This window comes from Oncorhynchus clarkii, unplaced genomic scaffold, assembly GCF_045791955.1.
Source record: "Oncorhynchus clarkii lewisi isolate Uvic-CL-2024 unplaced genomic scaffold, UVic_Ocla_1.0 unplaced_contig_10953_pilon_pilon, whole genome shotgun sequence".
Taxonomy (NCBI): domain Eukaryota; kingdom Metazoa; phylum Chordata; class Actinopteri; order Salmoniformes; family Salmonidae; genus Oncorhynchus; species Oncorhynchus clarkii.
In genome coordinates this window covers 80,151-102,123 of record NW_027261114.1, presented here as the reverse complement: position 1 = coordinate 102,123, position 21,973 = coordinate 80,151, and the positions used below count along the sequence as shown (strand labels likewise).

Below are 21,973 nucleotides of genomic sequence, written 5' to 3'. Positions count from 1 at the left end.
TCTCCGCAACCAGCTGACTTCGACAGTGTTGGAAATCTCCGCAACCAGCTGACTTCGACAGTGTTGGAAATCTCCTCAACCAGCTGACTTCAACAGTGTTGGAAATCTCCTCAACCAGCTGACTTCAACAGTGTTGGAAATCTCCACAAACAGCAGTCTTAGACAGTGTTGGAAATCTCCGCAACCAGCTGACTTCGACAGTGTTGGAAATCTCCGCAACCAGCTGACTTCGACAGTGTTGGAAATCTTCTCAACCAGCTGACTTCAACAGTGTTGGAAATCTCCTCAACCAGCTGACTTCGACAGTGTTGGAAATCTCCACAAACAGCAGTCTTAGACAGTGTTGGAAATCTCCACAAACAGTAGTCTTAGACAGTGTTGGAAATCTCCACAAACAGCAGTCTTAGACATTGTTGGAAATCTTCACAAACAGCAGTCTTAGACAGTGTTGGAAATCTCCACAAACAGCAGTCTTAGACAGTGTTGGAAATCTCCGCAACCAGCTGACTTCGACAGTGTTGGAAATCTCCTCAACCAGCTGACTTCAACAGTGTTGGAAATCTCCTCAACCAGCTGACTTAGACAGTGTTGGAAATCTCCGCAACCAGCTGACTTCGACAGTGTTGGAAATCTCCTCAACCAGCTGACTTCAACAGTGTTGGAAATCTCCTCAACCAGCTGACTTCAACAGTGTTGGAAATCTCCACAAACAGCAGTCTTAGACAGTGTTGGAAATCTCCACAAACAGTGTTGGAAATCTCCACAAACAGCAGTCTTAGACAGTGTTGGAAATCTCCACAAACAGCAGTCTTAGACAGTTTTGGAAATCTCCACAAACAGCAGTCTTAGACGGTGTTGGAAATCTCCACAAACAGCAGTTTTAGACAGTGTTGGAAATCTTCACAAACAGCAGTCTTAGACAGTGTTGGAAATCTCCACAAACAGCAGTCTTAGACAGTGTTGGAAATCTTCACAAACAGCAGTCTTAGACGGTGTTGGAAATCTCCACAAACAGCAGTTTTAGACAGTGTTGGAAATCTCCACAAACAGCAGTCGTAGACAGTGTTGGAAATCTTCACAAACAGCAGTCTTAGTGTTGGAAATCTCCACAAACAGCAGTCTTAGTGTTGGAAATCTCCACAAACAGCAGTCTTAGTGTTGGAAATCTTCACAAACAGCAGTCTTAGTGTTGGAAATCTCCACAAAGAGCAGTTTTAGACAGTGTTGGAAATCTCCACAAACAGCAGTCGTAGACAGTGTTGGAAATCTCCACAAACAGCAGTCTTAGACAGTGTTGGAAATCTCCACAAACAGCAGTCTTAGACAGTGTTGGAAATCTCCACAAACAGCAGTCTTAGACAGTGTTGGAAATCTCCACAAACAGCAGTCTTAGACAGTGTTGGAAATCTCCACAAACAGCAGTCTTAGACAGTGTTGGAAATCTCCACAAACAGCAGTCTTAGACAGTGTTGGAAATCTCCACAAACAGCAGTCTTAGACAGTGTTGGAAATCTCCACCAACAGCGTCTTAGACAGTGTTGGAAATCTCCACAAACAGCAGTCTTAGACAGTGTTGGAAATCTCCACAAACAGCAGTCTTAGACAGTGTTGGAAATCTCCACAAACAGCAGTCTTAGACATTGTTGGAAATCTCCACCAACAGCGTCTTAGACAGTGTTGGAAATCTCCACAAACAGCAGTCTTAGACAGTGTTGGAAATCTCCACAAACAGCAGTCTTAGACAGTGTTGGAAATCTCCACAAACAGCAGTCTTAGACAGTGTTGGAAATCTCCACAAACAGCAGTCTTAGACAGTGTTGGAAATCTCCACAAACAGCAGTCTTAGACATTGTTGGAAATCTCCACAAACAGCAGTCTTAGACAGTGTTGGAAATCTCCACAAACAGCAGTCTTAGACAGTGTTGGAAATCTCCACAAACAGCAGTCTTAGACAGTGTTGGAAATCTCCGCAACCAGCTGACTTCGACAGTGTTGGAAATCTCCTCAACCAGCTGACTTCAACAGTGTTGGAAATCTCCTCAACCAGCTGACTTCAACAGTGTTGGAAATCTCCGCAACCAGCTGACTTCGACAGTGTTGGAAATCTCCGCAACCAGCTGACTTCGACAGTGTTGGAAATCTCCTCAACCAGCTGACTTCAACAGTGTTGGAAATCTCCTCAACCAGCTGACTTCAACAGTGTTGGAAATCTCCACAAACAGCAGTCTTAGACAGTGTTGGAAATCTCCGCAACCAGCTGACTTCGACAGTGTTGGAAATCTCCGCAACCAGCTGCAGTGTTGGAAATCTCCGCAACCAGCTGACTTCGACAGTGTTGGAAATCTTCTCAACCAGCTGAACCAGCTGACTTCGACAGTGTTGGAAATCTCCGCAACCAGCTGACTTCGACAGTGTTGGAAATCTCCGCAACCAGCTGACTTCGACAGTGTTGGAAATCTTCTCAACCAGCTGACTTCAACAGTGTTGGAAATCTCCTCAACCAGCTGACTTCGACAGTGTTGGAAATCTCCACAAACAGCAGTCTTAGACAGTGTTGGAAATCTCCACAAACAGCAGTCTTAGACAGTTTTGGAAATCTCCACAAACAGCAGTCTTAGACAGTGTTGGAAATCTTCACAAACAGCAGTCTTAGACAGTGTTGGAAATCTCCACAAACAGCAGTCTTAGACAGTGTTGGAAATCTCCGCAACCAGCTGACTTCGACAGTGTTGGAAATCTCCTCAACCAGCTGACTTCAACAGTGTTGGAAATCTCCTCAACCAGCTGACTTCGACAGTGTTGGAAATCTCCGCAACCAGCTGACTTCAACAGTGTTGGAAATCTCCTCAACCAGCTGACTTCAACAGTGTTGGAAATCTCCTCAACCAGCTGACTTCAACAGTGTTGGAAATCTCCACAAACAGCAGTCTTAGACAGTGTTGGAAATCTCCACAAACAGCAGTCTTAGACAGTGTTGGAAATCTCCACAAACAGCAGTCTTAGACAGTGTTGGAAATCTCCACAAACAGCAGTCTTAGACGGTGTTGGAAATCTCCACAAACAGCAGTTTTAGACAGTGTTGGAAATCTTCACAAACAGCAGTCTTAGACAGTGTTGGAAATCTCCACAAACAGCAGTCTTAGACAGTGTTGGAAATCTTCACAAACAGCAGTCTTAGACGGTGTTGGAAATCTCCACAAACAGCAGTTTTAGACAGTGTTGGAAATCTCCACAAACAGCAGTCGTAGACAGTGTTGGAAATCTTCACAAACAGCAGTCTTAGTGTTGGAAATCTCCACAAACAGCAGTCTTAGTGTTGGAAATCTCCACAAACAGCAGTCTTAGTGTTGGAAATCTTCACAAACAGCAGTCTTAGTGTTGGAAATCTCCACAAAGAGCAGTTTTAGACAGTGTTGGAAATCTCCACAAACAGCAGTCGTAGACAGTGTTGGAAATCTCCACAAACAGCAGTCTTAGACAGTGTTGGAAATCTCCACAAACAGCAGTCTTAGACAGTGTTGGAAATCTCCACAAACAGCAGTCTTAGACAGTGTTGGAAATCTCCACAAACAGCAGTCTTAGACAGTGTTGGAAATCTCCACAAACAGCAGTCTTAGACAGTGTTGGAAATCTCCACAAACAGCAGTCTTAGACAGTGTTGGAAATCTCCACAAACAGCAGTCTTAGACAGTGTTGGAAATCTCCACCAACAGCAGTCTTAGACAGTGTTGGAAATCTCCACAAACAGCAGTCTTAGACAGTGTTGGAAATCTCCACAAACAGCAGTCTTAGACAGTGTTGGAAATCTCCACAAACAGCAGTCTTAGACAGTGTTGGAAATCTCCACAAACAGTGTTGGAAATCTCCACAAACAGCAGTCTTAGACAGTGTTGGAAATCTCCACAAACAGCAGTCAGTGTTGGAAATCTTCACAAACAGTGTTGGAAATCTCCACAAACAGCAGTCTTAGACAGTGTTGGAAATCCACAAACAGCAGTCTTAGTGTTGGAAATCTCCACAAAGAGCAGTTTTAGACAGTGTTGGAAATCTCCACAAACAGCAGTCGTAGACAGTGTTGGAAATCTCCACAAACAGCAGTCTTAGACAGTGTTGGAAATCTCCACAAACAGCAGTCTTAGACAGTGTTGGAAATCTCCACAAACAGCAGTCTTAGACAGTGTTGGAAATCTCCACAAACAGCAGTCTTAGACAGTGTTGGAAATCTCCACAAACAGCAGTCTTAGACAGTGTTGGAAATCTCCACAAACAGCAGTCTTAGACAGTGTTGGAAATCTCCACAAACAGCAGTCTTAGACAGTGTTGGAAATCTCCACCAACAGCGTCTTAGACAGTGTTGGAAATCTCCACAAACAGCAGTCTTAGACAGTGTTGGAAATCTCCACAAACAGCAGTCTTAGACAGTGTTGGAAATCTCCACAAACAGCAGTCTTAGACAGTGTTGGAAATCTCCACAAACAGCAGTCTTAGACAGTGTTGGAAATCTCCACAAACAGCAGTCTTAGACATTGTTGGAAATCTCCACAAACAGCAGTCTTAGACAGTGTTGGAAATCTCCACAAACAGCAGTCTTAGACAGTGTTGGAAATCTCCACAAACAGCAGTCTTAGACAGTGTTGGAAATCTCCGCAACCAGCTGACTTCGACAGTGTTGGAAATCTCCTCAACCAGCTGACTTCAACAGTGTTGGAAATCTCCGCAAAATCTCCACAGTGTTGGAAATCTCCTCAACCAGACTTCAACAGTGTTGGAAATCTCCGCAACCAGCTGAAATCTTCGACAGTGTTGGAAATCTCCGCAACCAGCTGACTTCGACAGTGTTGGAAATCTTCTCAACCAGCTGACTTCAACAGTGTTGGAAATCTCCTCAACCAGCTGACTTCGACAGTGTTGGAAATCTCCACAAACAGCAGTCTTAGACAGTGTTGGAAATCTCCACAAACAGCAGTCTTAGACAGTGTTGGAAATCTCCACAAACAGCAGTCTTAGACAGTGTTGGAAATCTTCACAAACAGCAGTCTTAGACAGTGTTGGAAATCTCCACAAACAGCAGTCTTAGACAGTGTTGGAAATCTCCGCAACCAGCTGACTTCGACAGTGTTGGAAATCTCCTCAACCAGCTGACTTCAACAGTGTTGGAAATCTCCTCAACCAGCTGACTTCGACAGTGTTGGAAATCTCCGCAACCAGCTGACTTCGACAGTGTTGGAAATCTCCTCAACCAGCTGACTTCAACAGTGTTGGAAATCTCCTCAACCAGCTGACTTCAACAGTGTTGGAAATCTCCACAAACAGCAGTCTTAGACAGTGTTGGAAATCTCCACAAACAGCAGTCTTAGACAGTGTTGGAAATCTCCACAAACAGCAGTCTTAAACAGTGTTGGAAATCTCCACAAACAGCAGTCTTAGACAGTGTTGGAAATCTTCACAAACAGCAGTCTTAGTGTTGGAAATCTCCACAAACAGCAGTCTTAGTGTTGGAAATCTCCACAAACAGCAGTCTTAGTGTTGGAAATCTTCACAAACAGCAGTCTTAGTGTTGGAAATCTCCACAAAGAGCAGTTTTAGACAGTGTTGGAAATCTCCACAAACAGCAGTCGTAGACAGTGTTGGAAATCTCCACAAACAGCAGTCTTAGACAGTGTTGGAAATCTCCACAAACAGCAGTCTTAGACAGTGTTGGAAATCTCCACAAACAGCAGTCTTAGACAGTGTTGGAAATCTCCACAAACAGCAGTCTTAGACAGTGTTGGAAATCTCCACAAACAGCAGTCTTAGACAGTGTTGGAAATCTCCACAAACAGCAGTCTTAGACAGTGTTGGAAATCTCCACAAACAGCAGTCTTAGACAGTGTTGGAAATCTCCACCAACAGCGTCTTAGACAGTGTTGGAAATCTCCACAAACAGCAGTCTTAGACAGTGTTGGAAATCTCCACAAACAGCAGTCTTAGACAGTGTTGGAAATCTCCACAAACAGCAGTCTTAGACAGTGTTGGAAATCTCCACAAACAGCAGTCTTAGACAGTGTTGGAAATCTCCACAAACAGCAGTCTTAGACATTGTTGGAAATCTCCACAAACAGCAGTCTTAGACAGTGTTGGAAATCTCCACAAACAGCAGTCTTAGACAGTGTTGGAAATCTCCACAAACAGCAGTCTTAGACAGTGTTGGAAATCTCCGCAACCAGCTGACTTCGACAGTGTTGGAAATCTCCTCAACCAGCTGACTTCAACAGTGTTGGAAATCTCCGCAACCAGCTGACTTCAACAGTGTTGGAAATCTCTGCAACCAGCTGACTTCGACAGTGTTGGAAATCTCCGCAACCAGCTGACTTCGACAGTGTTGGAAATCTTCTCAACCAGCTGACTTCAACAGTGTTGGAAATCTCCTCAACCAGCTGACTTCGACAGTGTTGGAAATCTCCACAAACAGCAGTCTTAGACAGTGTTGGAAATCTCCACAAACAGCAGTCTTAGACAGTGTTGGAAATCTCCACAAACAGCAGTCTTAGACAGTGTTGGAAATCTTCACAAACAGCAGTCTTAGACAGTGTTGGAAATCTCCACAAACAGCAGTCTTAGACAGTGTTGGAAATCTCCGCAACCAGCTGACTTCGACAGTGTTGGAAATCTCCTCAACCAGCTGACTTCAACAGTGTTGGAAATCTCCTCAACCAGCTGACTTCGACAGTGTTGGAAATCTCCGCAACCAGCTGACTTCGACAGTGTTGGAAATCTCCTCAACCAGCTGACTTCAACAGTGTTGGAAATCTCCTCAACCAGCTGACTTCAACAGTGTTGGAAATCTCCACAAACAGCAGTCTTAGACAGTGTTGGAAATCTCCACAAACAGCAGTCTTAGACAGTGTTGGAAATCTCCACAAACAGCAGTCTTAAACAGTGTTGGAAATCTCCACAAACAGCAGTCTTAGACAGTGTTGGAAATCTTCACAAACAGCAGTCTTAGACAGTGTTGGAAATCTCCACAAACAGCAGTCTCAGACAGTGTTGGAAATCTCCGCAACCAGCTGACTTCGACAGTGTTGGAAATCTCCTCAACCAGCTGACTTCAACAGTGTTGGAAATCTCCTCAACCAGCTGACTTCGACAGTGTTGGAAATCTCCGCAACCAGCTGACTTCGACAGTGTTGGAAATCTCCTCAACCTGCTGACTTCAACAGTGTTGGAAATCTCCTCAACCAGCTGACTTCAACAGTGTTGGAAATCTCCACAAACAGCAGTCTTAGACAGTGTTGGAAATCTCCACAAACAGCAGTCTTAGACAGTGTTGGAAATCTCCACAAACAGCAGTCTTAGACAGTGTTGGAAATCTCCACAAACAGCAGTCTTAGACAGTGTTGGAAATCTTCACAAACAGCAGTCTTAGACAGTGTTGGAAATCTCCACAAACAGCAGTCTCAGACAGTGTTGGAAATCTCCGCAACCAGCTGACTTCGACAGTGTTGGAAATCTCCTCAACCAGCTGACTTCAACAGTGTTGGAAATCTCCTCAACCAGCTGACTTCGACAGTGTTGGAAATCTCCGCAACCAGCTGACTTCGACAGTGTTGGAAATCTCCTCAACCTGCTGACTTCAACAGTGTTGGAAATCTCCTCAACCAGCTGACTTCAACAGTGTTGGAAATCTCCACAAACAGCAGTCTTAGACAGTGTTGGAAATCTCCACAAACAGCAGTCTTAGACAGTGTTGGAAATCTCCACAAACAGCAGTCTTAGACAGTGTTGGAAATCTCCACAAACAGCAGTCTTAGACAGTGTGTCTCCACAAACAGCAGTCTTAAATCTCCACAAACAGCAGTTTTAGACAGTGTTGGAAATCTTCACAAACAGCAGTCTTAGACAGTGTTGGAAATCTCCACAAACAGCAGTCTTAGACAGTGTTGGAAATCTTCACAAACAGCAGTCTTAGACGGTGTTGAAAATCTCCACAAACAGCAGTTTTAGACAGTGTTGGAAATCTCCACAAACAGCAGTCGTAGACAGTGTTGGAAATCTTCACAAACAGCAGTCTTAGTGTTGGAAATCTCCACAAACAGCAGTCTTAGTGTTGGAAATCTCCACAAACAGCAGTCTTAGTGTTGGAAATCTCCACAAACAGCAGTCGTAGACAGTGTTGGAAATCTCCACAAACAGCAGTCTTAGACAGTGTTGGAAATCTCCACAAACAGCAGTCTTAGACAGTGTTGGAAATCTCCACAAACAGCAGTCTTAGACAGTGTTGGAAATCTCCACAAACAGCAGTCTTAGACAGTGTTGGAAATCTCCACAAACAGCAGTCTTAGACAGTGTTGGAAATCTCCACAAACAGCAGTCTTAGACAGTGTTGGAAATCTCCACAAACAGCAGTCTTAGACAGTGTTGGAAATCTCCACCAACAGCGTCTTAGACAGTGTTGGAAATCTCCACAAACAGCAGTCTTAGACAGTGTTGGAAATCTCCACAAACAGCAGTCTTAGACAGTGTTGGAAATCTCCACAAACAGCAGTCTTAGACAGTGTTGGAAATCTCCACAAACAGCAGTCTTAGACAGTGTTGGAAATCTCCACAAACAGTAGTCTTAGACAGTGTTGGAAATCTCCACAAACAGCAGTCTTAGACAGTGTTGGAAATCTCCACAAACAGCAGTCTTAGACAGTGTTGGAAATCTCCACAAACAGCAGTCTTAGACAGTGTTGGAAATCTCCACAAACAGCAGTCTTAGACCGTGTTGGAAATCTCCACAAACAGCAGTCTTAGACAGTGTTGGAAATCTCCACAAACAGCGGTCTTAGACAGTGTTGGAAATCTCCACAAACAGCAGTCGTAGACAGTGTTGGCCATGTAGTACATCAAACCACAGCTTTGTCATGAATGATCCCATCCCTCCACTGTCTCCTGGATGACCTCTCAGCCCTGCCCACTGATGTGGTAGTGACCCGGAAGTTACTTCAACCTGGGATCACTGGCTAGCTCAGAACAACAGTAAGCCCACACCTATGCAGACATTAACAAGAAGTCAAGGAACACTCTCAATCTGCAGACGATCATTTCATTCCAGGAAGACAAATAATCTGACCGACTATCAGACACAGCCCAGCTTGACCATGACTCATTGCAGAGAGCCAACAGAAGAGGGTGTAAAATATGTTTTCCGGCAGGAAGGAAGAAAGTGGAAGTCAGGTCTTAAATGTCTTGACTGCTGCCACCGGGAACCTGTGAAGAGAGCTGAGAAGATGCAACACCAGATGGAACACATTTCACCAACCACACTAACCCTGGATGCCAACCCAACCCAACATGTGTCATAGTTAGGGCCATGTGTTTTGGTTAATCATATCAGAAGCCTAAGGATCTCTCAGTCTCAGAGCAGCATAGCAGGATGTCATTTAGGACAATGCGTTTCCGCTGCCCAACCTTTGCAGAAGGTGAGAGAAAGTGAAGTAGGAAGCTGAATAGAGAGAGACTGAATGAGAACGTAGACTTCACATCAATGACCTGAGGACCAATTTAGCCAGAGGTTCTTTGTGCTGCGACAGATCAGTCCTTTCTCTGAGTGGGGCCTGATGAGCTCCTTAAAGGTATGGAAGGAGGAGAGGTAGAGAGGAGGAGAGGTAGAGAGGAGGAGATGAAGAGATGAAGAGAGGAGGAGAGGTAGAGAGGAGGAGCGATAGAGAGGAGGAGAGGTAGAGAGGAGGAGAGGAAGAGAGGAAGAGAGGTAGAGAGGAGAGTTAGAGAGGAGGAGAGGAAGAGAGGAGGAGAGGTAGAGAGGAGAGGTAGAGAGGAGGAGAGGAAGAGAAGAGGAGAGGTAGAGAGGAGGAGAGGTAGAGAGGAGGAGATGTAGAGATGAGGAGACGAAGAGAGGAGGAGAGGTAGAGAGGAGGAGCGATAGAGAGGAGGAGAGGTAGAGAGGAGGAGAGGTGGAGAGGTAGAGAGGAGAGTTAGAGAGGAGGAGAGGAAGAGAGTAGGAGAGGTAGAGAGGAGAGGTAGAGAGGAGGAGAGGAAGAGAAGAGGAGAGGTAGAGAGGAGGAGAGGTAGAGAGGAGAGGTAGAGAGGAGGAGAGGAGGAGAGGTAGAGAGGAGGAGAGGTAGAGAGGAGGAGCGATAGAGAGGAGGAGAGGTAGAGAGGAGGAGAGGTAGAGAGGAGGAGCGATAGAGAGGAGGAGAGGTAGAGAGGAGGAGAGGAGGAAAGGTAGAGAGGAGGAGAGGAAGAGGTGAGGAGAGGATGAGAGGAGGAGAGGTAGAGAGGAGGAGTGATAGAGAGGAGAGGTAGAGAGGAGGAGAGGTAGAGAGGAGGAGCGATAGAGAGGAGGAGAGGTAGAGAGGAGGAGAGGAAGAGAGGAGGAGAGGTAGACGGGGAGAGGAGGAGGAGAGGAGAGAGGAGGAGAGGTGGAGAGGAGGAGAGGTGGAGAGGAGGAGCGAGAGAGGAGGAGAGGATAGAGAGGAGGAGGAGCGATAGAGAGGAGGAGAGGATGAGAGGAGGAGAGGAAGAGAGGAGGAGAGGTAGAGAGGAGGAGAGGTAGAGAGGAGGAGAGGTGGAGAGGAGGAGAGGTAGAGAGGAGGTGAGGTAGAAAGGAGGAGAGGTAGAGAGGAGGAGTGATAGAGAGGAGGAGAGGTAGAGAGGAGGAGAGGAAGAGAGGAGGAGAGGTAGAGAGGAGGAGAGGTAGAGAGGAGGAGAGGTAGAGAGGAGGAGAGGTGGAGAGGAGGAGAGGTATAGAGGAGGAGAGGAAGAGAGGAGGAGCGATAGAGAGGAGGAGCGATAGAGAGGAGGAGAGGTAGAGAGGAGGAGAGGTAGAGAGGAGGAGCGATAGAGAGGAGAGGTAGAGAGGAGGAGAGGTAGAGAGGAGGAGCGATAGAGAGGAGGAAAGGAGGAGCGGTAGAGAGGAGGAGAGGTAGAGAGGAGGAGAGGTAGAGAGGAGGAGAGGTAGAGAGGAGAGGTAGAGAGGAGGAGAGGAAGAGAGGAGGAGAGGTAGAGAGGAGGAGAGGAAGAGAGGAGGAGAGGTAGAGAGGAGGAGAGGTAGAGAGGAGGAGAGGAAGAGAGGAGGAGAGGTAGAGAGGAGGAGCGATAGAGAGGAGGAGAGGAAGAGAGGAGGAGAGGTAGAGAGGAGGAGAGGAAGAGAGGAGGAGAGGTAGAGAGGAGGAGCGATAGAGAGGAGGAGAGGTAGAGAGGAGGAGCGATAGAGAGGAGGAGAGGTAGAGAGGAGGAGAGGTAGAGAGGAGGAGAGGTGGAGAGGAGGAGAGGATGAGAGGAGGAGAGGTAGAGAGGAGGAGCGATAGAGAGGAGGAGAGGTAGAGAGGAGAGGTAGAGAGGAGGAGAGGTGGAGAGGAGGAGAGGATGAGAGGAGGAGAGGTAGAGAGGAGGAGCGATAGAGAGGAGGAGAGGTAGAGAGGAGGAGAGGTGGAGAGGAGGAGAGGATGAGAGGAGGAGAGGTAGAGAGGAGGAGCGATAGAGAGGAGGAGAGGAAGAGAGGAGGAGAGGTAGAGAGGAGGAGAGGTAGCGTACATGTGTGTATGTACCCAGGACCAGACAGGGGACGGGAGAAAACATACATTTTAAACGATCTGTCTGAATGATGTTCCCTGTCCCTGCCCAGGATGATAATTGGGGTACGGTGGTCAACTTACGTCTATTGCCAGCTTTTCACATTTGCACTCCCTAATACTCTATATTGATATATGGGCAGCAGGTAGCCTAGTGGTTAGAGAGTTGGGCCAGTAACCGAAAGGTTGCTAGATCCCCGAGCTGACAAGATAAAAATCTGTCATTCTGCTCCTGCACAAGGCAGTTAACCCACTGTTCCTAGGCTGCCATTGTAAATGAGAATTTGTTCTTAACTGACTTGTTTGGTTAAATAAAAAATAAAAATAACTTGCTACTACGTACATGTGTTGCCCATTTTGGAAAAACCCCTTACTATAACCTTTCTCTCTCCTTTGCCGTCTGACCTTTGATCCCTAGTAAGGTGCTGAAGGAGATCCCTCTGGGGGACCTGCGTCCTAACGAGACAGTCCAGGCTTCCCAGGAGGCTCAGCTCCTGTCCCAGCTCCACCACCCAGCCATCATCACTTTCTACAGCAGCTTTCTGCATAGAGACTCCTTCTGCATCATCACTGAGTACTGTGAGGTAGGACTGATGTCTCCAGATCTCTTGGAATCTTTTGTGCTGTTGCAATCTCATCCACAACCTTGAATAATGCATTCATTCTCGAGTTCCCTCTGTCAGTTGGACTGGCTTCAGTGAGGAAATATTCTCCGCCATCGGTCCGTTTTCAGTTTCCTCGTTTGACCTTGGGCAGGGATCATGTGTACCTTGCCACTGCATTCTCAGTTGTTATTTTCTGTCAGAAACATGTGAAGTGGTTAATAACCTTTACAGGATTGGTGGGTCCCCCTCGGTACGGTTGAGCTAACGTAGGCTAATGTGATTAGCATGAGGTCGTAAGTAACAAGAACATTTCCCAGGACATAGACATATCTGATATTGGCAGAAAGGTTAAATTCTTGTTAATCGAACTGCACTGACCAATTTACAGTAGCTACCTTGCTATTGTTTGAGGAGAGTGCACAGTTATGAACTTGAAAAGTTATTAATAAACCAATTAGGCACATTTGGGCAGTCTTGATACAACATTTTTAACAGAATGCAATGGTTCATTGGATCCGTCTCAAACTTTGCACATACACTGCTGCCATCTAGTGGTCAAAATCTAAATTTAATAATAATATATTATGGCCTTTCTCTTGCATTTCAAAGATGATGGTACAGAAAAACAAAAAAAACGTTTTTTTCTTTGTATGATCTTTTACCAGATCTAATTATATTCTCCTTCATTAATTTCACAGTTCCACAAACTTCAAAGTGTTTCCTTTCAAATGGTATCAAGAATATGCATATACATTTGAAGTCGGAGGTTTACATACACTTAGGCTGGAGTCATTAAATCTTGTTTTTCAACCACTCCACAAGTTTCTTGTTAACAAACTATAGTTTTGGCAAGTCGGGTAGGACATCTGCTTTCTGCATGACGCAAGTAATTTTTACAACAATTGTTTACAGACAGATTATTTCACTTATAATTCATTTTATCACAATTCCAGTGGGTCAGAAGTTTAGTTGACGGTGCCTTTAAACAGCATGAAAAATTCCAGAAAATGATGTCATGGCTTTAGAAGCTTCTGATAGGCTAATTGGCACCATTTGAGTCAATTGGAGGTGTACCTGTGAATGTATTTCAAGGCCTACCTTCAAACTCAGTGCCTCTTTGCTTGACATTATGGGAAAATCAAAATCATTATTTTGACTAGTTTTGTGTGTGTATCTAATATATATTTATCTCATGTCATTGCTTACATTATGCATAAATAAGACCTTATAGATGCCAAGTCTTGGTCATGATATGGTTTCAGTTTTTTTTTATGTATTATTAGAAAATAATTGTAGACCTCCACAAGTCTGGTTCATCCTTGGGAGCAATTTCCAATCGCCTGAAGGTACCACGTTCATCTGTACAAACAATAGTACGCAAGTATAAACACCATGGGACCACGCAGCCGTCATAACGCTCAGGAAGGAGACGCGTTCTGTCTTCTAGAGATGAACGCTGTCACGTTCTGACCTTTATTTCCTTTGTTTTGTCTTTATTTAGTATGGTCAGGGCGTGAGTTGGGGTGGGCAGTCTATGTGTGTTTTTCTATGTTGGGGTTTTGAGTTCAGCCTAGTATGGTTCTCAATCAGAGGCAGGTGTCGTTAGTTGTCTCTGATTGAGAATCATACTTAGGTAGCCTGGGTTTCACTTTTGAGTTGTGGGTGTTTGTTTCCGTGTGAGTGTTTGTTGTCACAAGGTACTGTTTCGGTTTTCGTTCATGTTCACGTTTATTGTTTTGTATTTCATAGTGTTCAGTTTATATCTTAAAATAAACGTTATGGACACTTACCACGCTGCGCATTGGTCCTCCGATCCTTCTCGCTTCTCCTCCTCCTCAGAGGAGGAGGAATGCCATTACAGAAACACCCACCAACCAAGGACCAAGCAGCGTGGTAACAGGCAGCAGCAGCAGGAGAGGCAGCGATACCTGGAGAGATGGACTTGGGAGGAGATTCTGGACGGCAAAGGACCCTGGACTCAGCCAGGGGAATATCGCCGTCCCAAAGCAGAGCTGGAGGCAGCGAAAGCAGAGAGGCGTCGGTATGAGGAGGCAGCACGGCAGTGCGGCTGGAAGCCCGAGAGGCAGCCCCAAACATTTATTGGGAGGGGCACAAGGGGAGTGTGGCGAGTTCAGGTAGGAGACCTGCTCCAACTTCCCGTGCTTACCGGAGAGCGAGAGGGACCGGGCAGGCACCGTGTTATGCGGTGTAGCGCACAGTCCAGCTCCTCGTATCGGCCGGGCTAGAGTGGGCATCGAGCCAGGTGCCATGAAGCCCGGCTCTACGGTTCTAGTCTCCAGTGCGTCTCTTCGGGCCGGCGTACATGGCACCAGCCTTACGCATGGTGTCCCCGGTTCGCCAGCACAGCACAGTGCGGGCTATTCCACCTCGCCGCACTGGCCTGGCTACAGGGAGCATTCAACCAGGTAAGGTTGGGCAGGCTCGGTGCTCAAGAGCTCCAGTGCGCCTGCACGGCCCGATCTACCCAGTGCCACCTCCACGCACCAGCCCTCCGGTGGCAGCCCCCGCACCAGGCTGTCTCTCCGTCTTCTGCCTACAGGTGCTCCCGCCAGAGCCTTCCTCCTCTCCAGCGCTGTCAAAGACTCCCGTCTACCCTTCCACAAGCTAAGCGTTTCGCTTGACCCAAGTTAAACAGTTTAAAGGCAATGCTACCAAATACTAATTGAGTGTATGTAAACTTCTGACCCACTGGGAATGTGATGAAATAAATAAAAGCTGAAATAAATCATTCTCTCTACTATTATTCTGACATTTCAAATACTTAAAATAAAGTGGTGATCCTAACTGACCGAAGACAGGGAATTTTTACTAGGATTCAATGTCAGGATTTGTGAAAATCTGAGTTTAAATGTATTTGGCTAAGGTGTATGTAACCTTCCGATGTCAACTGTGCTTGGTGTCATGAGCCACAGACAGTTAGATTTGGGTATGTCATTTTAGGGGAATTTTGAAAAAAGGGTCCAATCCTTAACACCTGCCCTTTCCATAACACAGACTGACCAGGTGAATCCAGGTGAATCCAGGTGAAAGTTAAGATCCCTTGTTGATGTCACTTGTTAAATCCACTTCAATCAGTGTTGATGAAGGGGAGGAGACAGGTTAAATTCTTAAGCTTGGAGACAATTGAGACATGGATTGTCTATTTGTGCAATTCTGGCGGTGAATGGGCAAGAAAATATTTAAGTGTCTTTAAACGGGGTATGGTAGTAGGTGCCTGGTGGGGGTGGGGGTGGGTGGGTGGGGGGGGGGGGGGGGGGGTGCAACTCAATATTAGGAAGGTGTTCCTAATGTTTGGTATACTCAGTGTATATTTCAACATAGCATGTCATTGTTATTCAAGGTAGAACAAATTTACAGAATCGTCTACACACCTTATTCAATACTGCATTATCACAGCATTAAAATAGGACTATAGAAGGCCACAGACGTATGATCTTAATTTGATCACCATGTTGCAGGAGAACTTTCCAGGAAATGTCAAATGTGTAGTGTGTTTTTAAAAATACTTCTGAAGTTTGTAATTTCCCCTTTGAAATGTCATACTTGATTTTCCTTTATGAAAAATGTATCAACCCCTACAAAAATGTCCATGAATTATAATCACATAATTCACATTTCCTGTTGCTGCAGGATTATTTTCCTGCTGTAGCAAACTGTCTCAAATGAAGATCCTACACGTGATCCTGTCATGCACTTATGGTGTTATAAATTCATGGCCTTGTGCTTTTCTTATAGAACACCATGGCTTGGAATCACTCCATACAGCACTAACATGATTACATGGTCACTGTGGTTCCCTGCACCAGAGCAGCACACCTTTCTCTTCACACTGTAGCCCTGTAGGCGTTCCAAGCTAGAGAGAGGTCACGGGGAAATGTCTGAAGTGTCAGAGCATGGAACAAGTGATTGATCTGTGCCCCCTCCTTCTCCGCCCCCCTTCTCTCGCTCTCGCTCTCTCTCCGTTTTTCTTTTCATCTTGTCAAAGTGTTTGCTGTATAGATTACAGCAGGTAGGGGTTCTGTCCTCCAGTCTTTCTCCTACTAGATTACAGCTGTATGGGTCCTGTCCTCCAGTCTTTCTCCTACTAGATTACAGCAGGTAGGGGTCCTGTCCTCCAGTCTTTCTCCTACTACAGTAGATTACAGCAGGTAGGGGTTCTGTCCTCCAGTCTTTCTCCTACTAGATTACAGCTGTATGGGTCCTGTCCTCCAGTCTTTCTCCTACTAGATTACAGCAGGTAGGGGTCCTGTCCTCCAGTCTTTCTCCTACTACAGTAGATTACAGCAGGTAGGGGTCCTGTCCTCCAGTCTTTCTCCTACTACAGTAGATTACAGTAGGTAGGGGTCCTGTCCTCCAGTCTTTCTCCTACTAGATTACAGCAGGTACGGGTCCTGTCCTCCAGTCTTTCTCCTACTACAGTAGATTACAGCAGGTAGGGGTCCTGTTCTCCAGTCTTTATCCTACTACAGTAGATTACAGCAGGTAGGGGTCCTGTTCTCCAGTCTTTATCCTACTAGATTACAGCAGGTAGGGGTCCTGTTCTCCAGTCTTTATTCTACTGGATTACAGCAGGTAGGGGTCCTGTCTTCCAGTCTTTCTCCTACTAGATTACAGCAGGTAGGGGTCCTGTCTTCCAGTCTTTCTCAAAAATATCATGGTGTACAAGACACCTGTCTGATTGGCGCCTGTCTGAGTGGACTGATCCATTGTGGAGGCCGTGGGGATGGCACAGTCCATCAGTCTAAGAGATGTGCTACTGAAATTGTGTATGGTTATATTATGTAAGAACCAGAATCAAAATGAAAATGATTTTATAGCAAATGCGCTTTCTCCCACGTTGGATAGTGGTTACTGTCCTGAAACACATCAGGTTCTGAAACACATCAGTGTGCTGTTGAATTTGCATTTTTTTCTAGACCATGTTGCTATGTGCATAATAGCAAAGTTAACCAGCATATTGGCGTTGAGAACAATGTGGCCGAGGCAGCAGCGGAGTCAGGAGACGAGACAACAGCCTTAATTGTCTAAGAAAAGTGAGGAGAGAGGAAACTCCAACTTAATTAGGTCTATAATCAACAGCCAAACTATTAAATGTGCCTGGCTTTGTAAATCTTCCATATATATCGACAGAAATAAAACAGATCTTGCTTCTGTTGTCTGTTTGACTGTTTGTTTAATAGCCTACTGATTCTGTGAGCAATAAGCCTTACGCAACCACATGTCGAATAAACAATTCCACAAATTTGTCTGTTTTTGATCTTTGCTATGCTGTAATAAAGGCTTTACACTTTTTTTCATTAGACCAGCCTCTCTGGCATTATTTATCATTTATTTCATGTTGTTTACTCTGTTCCAAATTGTCCCCAAAATTATATTTATAATAATTTAAAAAAAAGAACCCTAATTTCCTTGATCTCCTTCTTGTTGTTATTATTACTATTATTATGATGAGCATGATAATTATAATAATAAGTCATGTCATTATCATTAGTAGGCTTAGTATAGCAGCCTTGTATAACCACCATTGAGCTGTAGGCCTAAGAGCGCATCCTGTTTAGTCTTCATACTGTAACTTACTGAGGCCTTAGGCCTATATTTCAACACTTATATAGGCTACTCCAATAAATAGGCCTAAACTCCCCCATTCACAAATAAATGTGACTGTTTTTAGTCTTTGCTGTAATAAAGGCTTTACAAGAAAAAAAGTAAAATTGTTACAATAGACTCTCTATTACGCTTGTAATTTATTTGATGTTGTTTACTTGTTCCAAATGGTAGGAAATGTTGTATTGTAATCTAACAGCAGCTGTTTGGCAGAGACATAATATACATGAAGCGCTGGCTCCTTACATTATTTTTCTTGATCTCCAGGATTTTCCACAACTTGTCAAATTTATTCCTCACATCTGAACTCCCCTTTTACGTCCTGAGCAACCAGTAAACAGTCTCCCGTATCGAGTTTGTTTGTCACTTCCTGTGCATCCATTTTGCTGTCATGCGTTACGGTGTTCAGAGTTTGTTATAACCAGTTTATTGATGTGATTCTGATATGCTATAGGTCAGGCCCTATTAGTCATGTGCATGCGATGCATACATGTGTTACGTAAAGAGAGCGAGGGTTCAGGGAATAGGGAATGTTTTACCTAAACAAATGAGGAATTTGGGTAACATAACTTTTCAGTCAGAAATGGCTGTAATTATGTTGCAGCAACATTGACAGTACAATACACACTGTTGATGTTCTGTGGTGGTCAATGCAGCAGGGAGGAGAGAGAGACAACACTATAAACACTGTTGATGTTCTGTGGTGGTCACTGCAGCAGGGAGGAGAGAGACAACACTATAAACACTGTGGATGTTCTGTGGTGGTCACTGCAGCAGGGAGGAGAGAGAGACAACACTATAAACACTGTGGATGTTCTGTGGTGGTCACTGCAGCAGGGAGGAGAGAGACAACACTATAAACACTGTGGATGTTCTGTGGTGGTCACTGCAGCAGGGAGGAGAGAGAGACAACACTATAAACACTGTTGATGTTCTGTGGTGGTCACTGCAGCAGGGAGGAGAGAGACAACACTATAAACACTGTTGATGTTCTGTGGTGGACACTGCAGCAGGGAGGAGAGAGAGACAACACTATAAACACTATAAACACTGTTCTGTGGTGGCCGCTGCAGCAGGGAGGAGAGAGAGACAACACTATAAACACTGTTGATGTTCTGTGGTGGTCACTGCAGCAGGGAGGAGAGAGAGACAACACTATAAACACTGTTGATGTTCTGTGGTGGTCACTGCAGCAGGGAGGAGAGAGAGACAACACTATAAACACTGTTGATGTTCTGTGGTGGTCACTGCAGCAGGGAGGAGAGAGACAACACTATAAACACTGTTGATGTTTTGTGGTGGTCACTGCAGCAGGAAGGAGAGAGAGACAACACTATAAACACTGTTGATGTTCTGTGGTGGACACTGCAGCAGGGAGGAGAGAGAGACAACACTATAAACACTGTTGATGTTCTGTGGTGGTCACTGCAGCAGGGAGGAGAGAGAGACAACACTAGAAACACTGTTGATGTTCTGTGGTGGTCACTGCAGCAGGGAGGAAAGAGAGACAACACTATAAACACTGTTGATGTTCTGTGGTGGTCACTGCAGCAGGGAGGAGAGAGAGACAATGGGTGCTCATCCCACTTTTTTTTAACAGCGCAGCAAGTCTGATCCAGGAGGCATAATCAAATCAATTGCGGTCGGATTCCCTCTAGGCATTTCTGTGTCTTAATTATTTCATTAAACAGTTCCCTTAAAGCATTTTTGCCCCACCTGACACAGATACAGCTTATGTTGTTCCATCACCCCCCATATACACACAAAATAGACTTTCCCCCACTACACAGAAGCTCAGATGCATGCAGGCATGCTCGCAGGCATGCGCGCACACACACACACACACACACACACACACACACACACACACACACACACACACACACACACACACTGCCAGAGCATCATAACCTACTCAGTGCCTCTCAGAATGAACCCGTGAGGACACCCCCACAGTTCCATTAAGAAGTTCATTGGTGCTGTTCTGTTCTCGCTGGAAGTCCCATTAGAGAGAATGAAGCCAGCTCAGATCTCATTCCAGCTTATCCTCACAGACAGTTAAATGGTCACAATGGCGGCTGACAGAGGACCTTTCTGTCTGGAGTGTAAAATAGAGACGAGGATTCAGAGCTCTCTTAGTGTTGATGCACTTAGCTCTTACAGTTAGAGTTGATGCACATTTCCCCCAGAATGGAAATGAATGAACTTATAGACGTATCGGAATGGGTATTTTGTCAAAGGTTTTCCACAATGTGTATCCACAATTGTGTGTTGGTGGGTGTGTGCGTGCATGCGCCTGTATACGATTGCATGCATTTATTGTGATGTGGGTATCTGTATGAATATCTAAGTCTGTTGCTATAATACTCTATACTCTAGGACAGGGACTTGGACTGTCATCTGGAGGAAGTGAGAGAAGCAGGGCAGAGCTTGCCTGAGACCCAGGTCACTGATTGGCTGATCCAGCTGCTGCTTGGACTCCACTACATGCATAACAGGTTCATACTGTATTTATACTTTTGTCAAAAATGAAGAGTACATAAGGGGGAGGTCTAAGAACCACAGGGATCTAAACAAGGATATATTTTGGACTTCAAAGTATCATGATTGCATTGTGCAAGGTTTATTTCTTTATTGTATTCCTGCCTGTCTGCCTGTCTGCTGATGTCTGTTTGTCCTGCCTCCTCTGTCCCAGGCGCATCCTCCACAGAGATCTGAAGGCCAAAAATATCTTCATGAAAAGGAACATAGTTAAAATCGGTGAGTTCCAATGCAGCAGGGGCCCATGGGAGTTTTTTTGTTTGTTTGAAATGTATGCTAGTCCTTAAAAGTGCAGGGAGGCTGTGTCACTCCTGTTAAATTCTAAGGCTCTCTCCATATGTCAGCAGCATACAATTATCTACAAAGGTAATGGATGAATTGTCACGACTTCCGCCGAAGTCGGGTCCTCTCCTTGTTTGGGCGGCACTCGGCGGTCGGCGTCGCCAGTCTTCTAGCCATCATCGATCCACTTTTCATTTTCCATGTGTTTTGTCTTGTTTTTCCTCACACCTGGTTTCAATTCCCTCAATCATTTGTTGTGTATTTAACCCTCTGTTCCCCCCATGTCTTTGTCTGGGATTGTTTATTGTAAGTGCTTGTGCACGTGCTGTTTGGTGCGTGACGGGTTTTGTACCCAATATACTTGTTATTTTTATGCTGTGGGTTTTGCTATTAAACTGCTCCGGTTATTACTAAGTTCTGCTCTCCTGCGTCTGACTTCCCTGCCACCGATTACGCACCCCTTACAGGAATACAAAACTGTTGAAAGTACACACAGTTTATACACAGCACACAGTTTATACACAGCACTCAGTTTATACACAGCACTCAGTTTATACACAGCACACAGTTTATACACAGCACGCAGTTTATACACAGCACGCAGTTTATACACAGCACGCAGTTTATACACAGCACTCAGTTTATACACAGCACACAGTTTATACACAGCACGCAGTTTATACACAGCACACCGTTTATACACAGCACACAGTTTATACACAGCACACCATCTGTAGCCCACTGTGTAAATCACTGCCAGTTGTTTGCTCACAAGATTTAGATCAAATATGTAATTCACTTGAACAAATTAAGACAATTGAACTGTCACGACTTCCGCCGAAGTTGGTGCCTGTCCTTGTTCCGGCAGCGTTTGGCGGAAGACAGCATTTAGTACCACCTCTGGGCACTATGAGTACCTCGTCATGCCTTACGGGTTGATGAATGCTCCATCAGTCTTCCAATCCTTTGTAGACCATATTTTCTGGGACCTGCACGGGCAGGGTGTAGTGGTGTATATCAGCGACATTCTGATGTACTCCGCTACACGCGCCGAGCATGTGTCCCTGGTACGCAGGACGACTGTTGGAGCATGACCTGTATGTGAAGGCTGAGAAGTGTCTGTTCTTTCAACAGTCTGTTTCCTTCCTAGGGTACCGCCTTTCCACGTCAGGGGTGGAGATGGAAAATGACCGCATTTCAGCCGTGCCTAATTGGCCCGACACCAACCACGGTTAAGGGGGTGCAGCGGTTCTTAGGGTTTGCCAACTACTACCGGAGGTTTATCCGGGGCTTTGGTCAGGTAGCGGCTCCCATTACCTCACTGCTTAAGAGGGGACCGGTGTGACTGCAGTGGTCGGCTGGGGC

The 21,973-nt window shown here is 45.4% G+C and overlaps 1 protein-coding gene across 1 annotated transcript in view; it reads left to right on the top strand.

Moving 5' to 3' along the window:
- Window positions 1-21,973, top strand: part of LOC139404904 (serine/threonine-protein kinase Nek11-like) — a 97,381-nt gene that overhangs the window by 17,865 nt on the left and 57,543 nt on the right. Inside the window, exons 3-5 of the mRNA XM_071147446.1 lie at window positions 11,974-12,139; window positions 20,165-20,283; window positions 20,481-20,545. Coding sequence (XP_071003547.1) covers window positions 11,974-12,139; window positions 20,165-20,283; window positions 20,481-20,545 — 350 coding nt within the window. The remainder of the gene's footprint in view (window positions 1-11,973; window positions 12,140-20,164; window positions 20,284-20,480; window positions 20,546-21,973) is intronic.